A 7752-nucleotide genomic window follows, 5' to 3' on the forward strand; every position below is an offset into this window, starting at 1 on the left:
CACCCGGTTAAGTCACCTGGACCTCCTAAACAGACAGACAATAGAACCCTAAATGACTAGTTATCTAACTGTTACAGAATAATATACCAATAACTTTTTCCTGGTGTCCTTGTTATAAGGGTAGCTAGCTCAACTAGACAGTGCCATTGGAATGGTTGGCTAGCTACTATTGAACCTTTTCTTATCCGAAATGAAAGAAGTGCTCACATAACCAATTATTAGGCAAATATATCCGGCCTAGGTTGTTTAGTCAAAATACTGTTGCACTTATTTCACGTACATCCACTCAAACATAGTTCCATGCACGATAGCCTGTCTACCTATTAATGTAGCAAGCCTACAACGTAAACCAGGAGGGTCCAAACCATTCCATGGAGGGCTGAGTGTCTGCAGGTTTTCGCTCTCTCCTTGTTCTTGATTGACTAATTAGGTTACTAATTGGTTAGTTTCTACCCTCACCTGGTTGTTTAGGTGTGAACTGGGAACCAATTTATTGGAAAAACCAAAAACCTGCAGACACTCTGGCCTCAGGGGTGGAACTGTTTGGACAGCCCTTACGTAAAGGGACTGGAGCTGTTGATGTTGCCCAGTCTGGCTAAACCAAAATTCTGCTTTTCTGATGCATCAAATACTTATGTCATGAAATAAAAGGCAAATTATTTAAAAATCATACAATGTGCTTTTCTGGATTTTTGTTTTAGATTCTGTCTCTCACAGTTGAAGTGTACCTATGATAGACTTCTACATGCTTTGTAAGTAGGAAAACCTGCAAAATCAGCAGTGTATCAAATACTTGTTCTCCCCACTGTACTTCATGTGCATTATTATATCTTTTTTATAAACAATGAATTATTGGTGAAAGAAACCTTACTTGAAGCCTATTTGCGAAGCTTATGAATTACTTTTTCAAAGACACACAGCACTCACCGGGTATTTTGTAATATAATTTAAGTTCCATTACTTTAGATTTCTCAAGGCAAACTGAAAGCGTAAATGTGTGGCACAACAATACATATTATTCATAGACAAATATTTTGTATGAATTCAAAAGTAATAGACAGAAACAAATACAATTTTTGTTAATTACATATCAACATACATTTTTCTAAATCAATTAATTTATTAACTAATTTAGAAAAATTTATTAAAACATTATAGAATGTTAAATTGCGTGGATAATATCTGTCAAACAGCAACTACAAATTACAACTACTTTGACTAAAACAGAATGCTTTCACAAAAAGCTCAATAAAATAAAAAACTGCAAAAACAAGTGTGTTTAATGTTTATTTAAAAACATTAAGCTTGGCTTGTATAGTTGCAGTTTTAAGGGCAGTCATCAACATGAGAACAATTAGTTAATCCCCTGGAGTATTTCAGAGAAAAAATTATCAACATGGTTTGTAACAGTTAGCATATATACATTGTACAACCATCCACGGTCCTTACTCCGAGACTAGTAACACTGTTGGAATTGTTATTGATTGGGACATCGACATGTGACTTTTTTGAGACACGTTTTTAGACTACAGAACTGCAAATGGTTCCCTATCACTGACTTTTCCGAAGAGGGTCAGAAACACAGGGATGAACACTATTCCATGGACAGCTCCAAACAAAATGACCAGGAACATGATCTTAAAGAACGTTCTGAAGATGTAGCTTGCAGCAGCAGACAGCACCACCACCCCTAAAATAGTAGACACAGCTCCTTGCAGGATGGGATACCCCAAATTAAACACAGCATCTATCGCCCTCTCATTTGCAGTTTCCTTATTGCTAGAGACAAAGGCATACGATATGTGAGCAGAGAAGTCCACTGAGAAACCGATGCAGATGACAAGATTGATCATGGATACAGAGTCTAGATTGACATCCCACAATGCCATGAAACCAGCCACACCCACTATGACAGAGGCAATGGCAAAGGTCACCCACAGAGAGCATATAGGGCTGGGAATCAACATGAGGGAGATCACCAGCATGGCCACAGTGGCGACAACAATGTTCTGGATAGTGTTACTAACGATGACTGCATACTGGTCAAAATATATGAAGGCAGGGTGGTAAACCACTAAATTTACAGGACAATCATCAGCTGTGTTTCTGAGATTATTCAACATGTTCTTTTCATCAACAGCTGTACTAATGTTCACTGTCTGAATAAACATACGTGAGGCAATGATGACTCGGTTGGAAATATTCACATCTTGTAAGAAACCAGAAACTTGTAAAAATGCAGGTAACGTATCCATGAATACTGCTTGTGTTGGAAATGTACCTGATGCCAAATATGTCTCAAGCCAAGAAATTGTCATATTTTTAGCAACCATTGGTCGGCCATCCAGTTGGAGATCTTCTAAATTGTTAAGACATTTATAAAGTTGCTCACGTTCTGTTTCGTCCCAATATTTAAACTTATTATCAGCCACTATAACCATGACATTTGGGCCGTATTCTGAAAAGAACTTGTCCTCATAATCATAATAACTAGCCACATATGAGCCATCAGCTGCTAGGTTTTTAAGGTCTATGCCCTCTTTGATCTGGAAACAACCATAGATACTTGAGGCCAAATATCCAAGATAAAGAATGATAACAAACACCTTGGTTGAATTTCTTGTCAAAAACGGCCCATAGTATGTCTTAAAGAAGTTGTTAATTGGCATTGGTTCCTCTTTTCCTGTTTCCTGATCATAAGCCCCTCCTACACAACAGAGGTTGTAGTTTTTACAGTTTATTTCTGGTTCTGGAACCTTCATGCAGGTCAGCCAGTGCCTATTGTCCTTTTCACGTCTTCCATTGAGTGCCAGAAATGCCCCAAAGAATGTAATATTGTACAAGTAGCAGAAGAGGACCGCTGTGCCCGTATACATACAAAAGGATTGTACAGAACCAAAGGGAGTTAGCAGACCGATATAAAAGGCCAGGGCATCAGTCAGAGTTGTGATGGTGATGGAGACCGCTGCATGTTTGTAGGTGGAGGCCATGCGGTCCTTTACACTGTCCTTAACTTGAGTCTGCTGCCAGCAGGAAATCATGATGAACATGTCGTCAACACCAATTCCTGTGGAGAAAAGACACTGTTTCAAAAAAGGTACCATGCAGTGGAAAAGCTCCCAACGTGAGTAGAGTCGAGGTGAGTAGAGTCAAACTGGTACCATGCAGTGGAAAAGTGCAATAAATAATGAACTGTAATATGTTGAAAACAAAGTACATTTCTTGAATCCTTTATGAGCAGCATTTGGTTAATTAAAACAACCAACGTATCTGACAATGGTGTTGGACAATACAGCTAAACATGAATTAAAATGTTTTTGCACTACAGCTGTGTATTTTTGCATTTGACTGTTGTTCAGACAGGCCAGTCCCATTGTGAAGGCCATCATCACATTTCTAATACCAACACAAGAAGGGAGGAACAGGCAGGGCCGATTCTAGGCAGAAAAGGTAGGGACCGCTAGGCGAGGGGTCCCCAAATAAAATGTTGCTTAGGGCCCCCAAAAGGCTTGAGCCGGCCCTGTGGAAAGGAACAAAAATGCAGGCGGCTGACATGAAATACCAAGCACCAACAGGGGTTAACCTCCTTGATGAGAACTATAGTTGTGGCGCGAATGTTAAAGTGAGGATCTTAGTGACGCTTTCCAGGTTACCCAGAATCAGGAATGGAGCTGACGCCACTGTCATAGCGAAGGGCATCCCACAGTACAGCAGCAGCCCGAAACTGGACAACACCGCCATGCCAGCAGAGAGGACACCGATGCTAGCCACCCACACCTTGTTCCTCACACAGTCCAGTCTAGGGAAGAAAAACACATCCTTCACATCAATCAATGTTGACGGGTTACCTGAGTGTGGGTATAACCGATTTGGGCCTTGAAGAAAGTGTTCATTACATAATGAACACCGTCTTCAAGGATTTTTGATGATGCTTACATTGCCCTGAAACAGACAGTTTTGAAGTTACAAAATCTTACCTCAAACAAGATATGATTGAAAACGTTATGCCCAGGGTATAGGTCAATGAGAAGAGGGGAATAATTGAGTCAGAACTCTTCTCAAACTCTTCATTCCTTGACATTGATGTGAAGTAAGATATTGTCATCTGGGAAGACAAATACAGAAGAAAACAGTTATCATGTACATGGCCCAGAGTAGATATTTTGTACAGGAGGTGCTGATAATGGTTAAACGCACAATGGAATTGAACAGTTACCCAACACACTGGAGACACCTGGCTGTAGGTCATAATGACACACGTCGTCCCAAAGGACTTGCCGACAGATAAATGGACTAGTGGTGTCTGGTCAGGGGAATGACGCAAGTACAACAACTTCAAAAATATATCCGCAAGTGGAAATGGCGGGGTCCTTTCCTTCCAAGACCACCATGGCACCCATTTATTCTTAATTCATGGTCAGTCATTCCCCATTAACGGGCACGAGGGGTCAGCACAAAACAAAAATCAGAACGGTGACATTCGCGTTTTCGGTCTTCTATCGATCATTTGCACATCATGTAAATGATATCAAGTCACAGTGTGGGACTGTGGGTCAATTAACCTTGTCGGAGTAGGCACCCTGATTCTAGTTAGTGAGCTAGGCAGATTACTGCCTTAGAAAGATCTCCCACTCTGAAGTATGGGATGGGAAGGTCTCCCCACCAGAAGCCTGAGGTAGGGGGAGCAGGGGAATATTATCAAATAGCGCACCTCTAACTTTGTATAGTACTAAAGCAATCAGTAAAATCAGTCACACTATGAAATGCTACCAAATAAACCACAATTCATTCATAATACTGTGAATATATATATGCATTTTCTTCCTGGTTTGTGTGAAATCTTTAAGAATAACATAACAGGAGTCTGCACACCACCAAGTAGAATGTGTTTAGTCTTGACTCTCGGTTGACAGTGCTGGGGGATGGGTAATGTATAGATGCTCAAGTACCAAATTAATACAAATGGATATAAAAAAGGTTTAAGCTGTTAGGTGCCAAGTTTAGGAAAAAAAGAGCAAAGGAGAAACTATTTGGGGGTGTCTTATGCCTATAATTAGCCAAGGAGGTTGTGCGGTTCATTTGGTTCCGATTCTGAAAGTTTGACAAATTGCGCATAATTTCATGTATATTTAATTGTTCAACAAATGTATTTAGGTTGACATACTCTTATACTGTATTTCAATGCAAATTCAGGGGCACATCTGAAATATTTTGGAGCACCCTCTGACCCTGGCCAGGAGCCATCTAGGCTTTGTGCAATTTAGTTTTTGGGTATTTTTTGTTAGCATTTTTGTTAACACTTTATCTTCATTTTTATTTGTATTTATATACTACAATTTGTTTTCTATTAGTCTTTGTTACATCTTTTTGATATTTATGAGTCTTATTTTTGTATATATTTTTATACTTGTCGTTCTGCGACTTCCCCATACAAGCTACAACCGCCACTGCACAAAAATGTAATGTTTTAATCACGTAGACTCTGTACTCACGTTTCCTTGTTGCTGTTGCATCTTGGAAGCAGTTTCTATAAACCTCTGCAGCCATATATTATTTACAGTCTGGTTATCCTCTTTCAAGAAGTAAAACAGTCTAATTGCTTTTGCTCTTCCAATTTCTGCAGTTGATCCAGTTTTCAGTTCGACACCACCAATTTCAGACGCAATGAAAATTCTGCCGTTATATGGGTAGGAAATAGGTGTTGTGACAACATCAGCAGGACTCGGCACAATTTGAAAAATTGCATTTGACACACACATGCCATTCTTTTTTACACATAGTTCTTTAAAAGAACATTCATTCACTTTAAGGTTTTTAAAATCATCATCTATTTGAAATATTTTGGTAAAAGCAGGAACTGTGAGGATATTTTCGGTAGACGAAACAATGACAGATGCAAAAGTCCCTTCTGTATAGAGTCTCAAACGAGAGAATGCGCTATCATTCTGTGGAAAGTATTCTTGAACTACTTGTCGTTCGTTTTTAGCAGGTCCATTTGTAGGAGTAAACATCTCTTCAATGTCGTTTGCTTTTCTGTCTGCAAGGAAATAAAATCCTCCTCCAAGACCTGCAGAGATGAACAAGGGAACAATAAAAAACCACCAGGGATGTCTACCAACAAAATAACCTAGTGTTTCAAAAACCCTAGCTAAAGGCTTCTCAAAGCATCCGGTATTGCACCGAGACATTTTATATTTTCTCCTTTTCAACTTGTGGTAAAAGAAAATAACCAAAGTTGTATCTGTTAACAGCTTAACAAACGTGTCCTGTATTTTACAGATATTGAAAGCTCGATTGCTCCCAAACAATTTCTCTTTCACCTAAAGACTTTATCAGCGTCTTGTGAGCAACATTAAAGAAAAACTTCCGGGTAACGAAAATTAGGAATCTTTCAAAATAAAGGAAACCAAAGTATTACTTCGAAACTGAGATAAATTGAGTTTATTTATTGTTTAAGAAAATGTACCTCTCAAAACATTGACAATAATTCATATATGATCATATTAAACAGTAATTTCAATAAAACATGGGTATTAAAACGTTCCAAGGGCAAAATACAGACAATGCCAATGACTGAATATGGAATACATATTTCCTCATAGCTCATAAACTATTGAATATTCCACAGAGAAAGAAAAGTAGGAAATGTTCAGAAAGTGTGGAGAGTAAGACAAACCTGTCTACTCATGGGGAATGGTGTGTTAAATCTAGCAACACAATATTTTCCACACCCTCTTTTTCCACAATGTAACTCAATGGATATGAAATACATATTGACTGATAGATTGATTATATGCAAATAAATCAAGGGGCACTGTGCATATGTAATTGTTGCTGGCATTTTACTCCACTCATCCCCCATTGGCCACAATGTAACTCAGTGGATGTGAAATAAATATTGCTCTGTACAGAAAAAACTATTCTATACGCCGCAGTGAATGTATTATAGACTCTCCTATACATTCACTGCGACGTATAGAATTTTTCTGTACACGGCAATATGTATTTTATATCCATTGAGTTACATTGTGGCCAATGGTATGGGCGGAGTAAAAGGCCAGCAACAATTGCAAATACACAGTGCCCCTTGATTTTTTTTTTTTTATTATAACCACTCTATAAACTCTCCTGAACATTTCCTACAACATATTCCCTGCGGTGTATAGAATAGTTTTTTTCTGTATTGGGCAATATGTATTTCATATCCATTGAGTTACATTGTGGCCAATGGGATGGGCGGAGTAGAATCCCAGCCACAATTGCAAATACACAGTGCCCCTTGATTTATTTGCATATAATTACTCTATCCACTCTCCTGAACATTTCCTACAATACATTTTTACAATATACACTAAGCAAAGTGGCAAAATAGATTCATTGAATATTATTTAAATCGCGTTTTACCGCGGGCCTTTATTTTGAAGGCAAAATCCGAAAACCGGAAGTCTTATTGTTGCCACGGAATCTCTAATGTTGCGGGCATCACGCTGTAAAACGAAAGTTTCGTTTTGAAAAGGAAAGCAAAGGGTTCTGTCACATAGCGTTAGTTTCGTTTCCCGTCTATTGGCGGAGCGTCAACTTTTAACATGCATATACCGCCACCTACTCTTCTGTTCAGGATGGGGTCATCCATCTCCCACAGAAACCGGTCTCCCTGTGAGGGGGGTGGGGTCCTTAAAGAAATACTCCTGGCGCCATGCTTGCCTACACACCTCACTGCTTCCATCCCCATCTCTGTTCCACCCTTGTCAC

General features: G+C 39.1%; 1 protein-coding gene across 1 annotated transcript; it reads right to left on the minus strand.

The window, feature by feature from the left end:
* Positions 1 to 1174: 1174 nt before the first annotated feature.
* On the minus strand, positions 1175 to 6325 carry LOC105030066 (patched domain-containing protein 3). The gene is made up of 4 exons (XM_013139704.4): positions 5493 to 6325; positions 3978 to 4105; positions 3654 to 3799; positions 1175 to 3067 (listed from the first exon to the last, which is right to left on the minus strand). The coding sequence occupies exons 1-4, from the start codon at positions 6186 to 6188 to the stop codon at positions 1527 to 1529; spliced, it is 2511 nt and encodes an 836-aa protein (XP_012995158.3). The 5' UTR covers positions 6189 to 6325; the 3' UTR covers positions 1175 to 1526.
* Between the last annotated feature and the right edge of the window lie 1427 nt (positions 6326 to 7752).

The sequence above is a fragment of the Esox lucius genome, chromosome 21 (genome assembly GCF_011004845.1).
Source record: "Esox lucius isolate fEsoLuc1 chromosome 21, fEsoLuc1.pri, whole genome shotgun sequence".
Taxonomy (NCBI): domain Eukaryota; kingdom Metazoa; phylum Chordata; class Actinopteri; order Esociformes; family Esocidae; genus Esox; species Esox lucius.

Coding starts and splice junctions, on each gene's coding strand:
- LOC105030066 (XM_013139704.4), bottom strand. CDS start 6,188: ATGTCTCGGTGCAATACCGGATGCTTTGAGAAGCCTTTAGCTAGGGTT. Junction 3,800..3,977: donor TCAATCATATCTTGTTTGAG/GTAAGATTTTGT, acceptor TTTCTTCCCTAG/ACTGGACTGTGTGAGGAACA. Junction 3,068..3,653: donor AGCTCCATTCCTGATTCTGG/GTAACCTGGAAA, acceptor TTTTCTCCACAG/GAATTGGTGTTGACGACATG.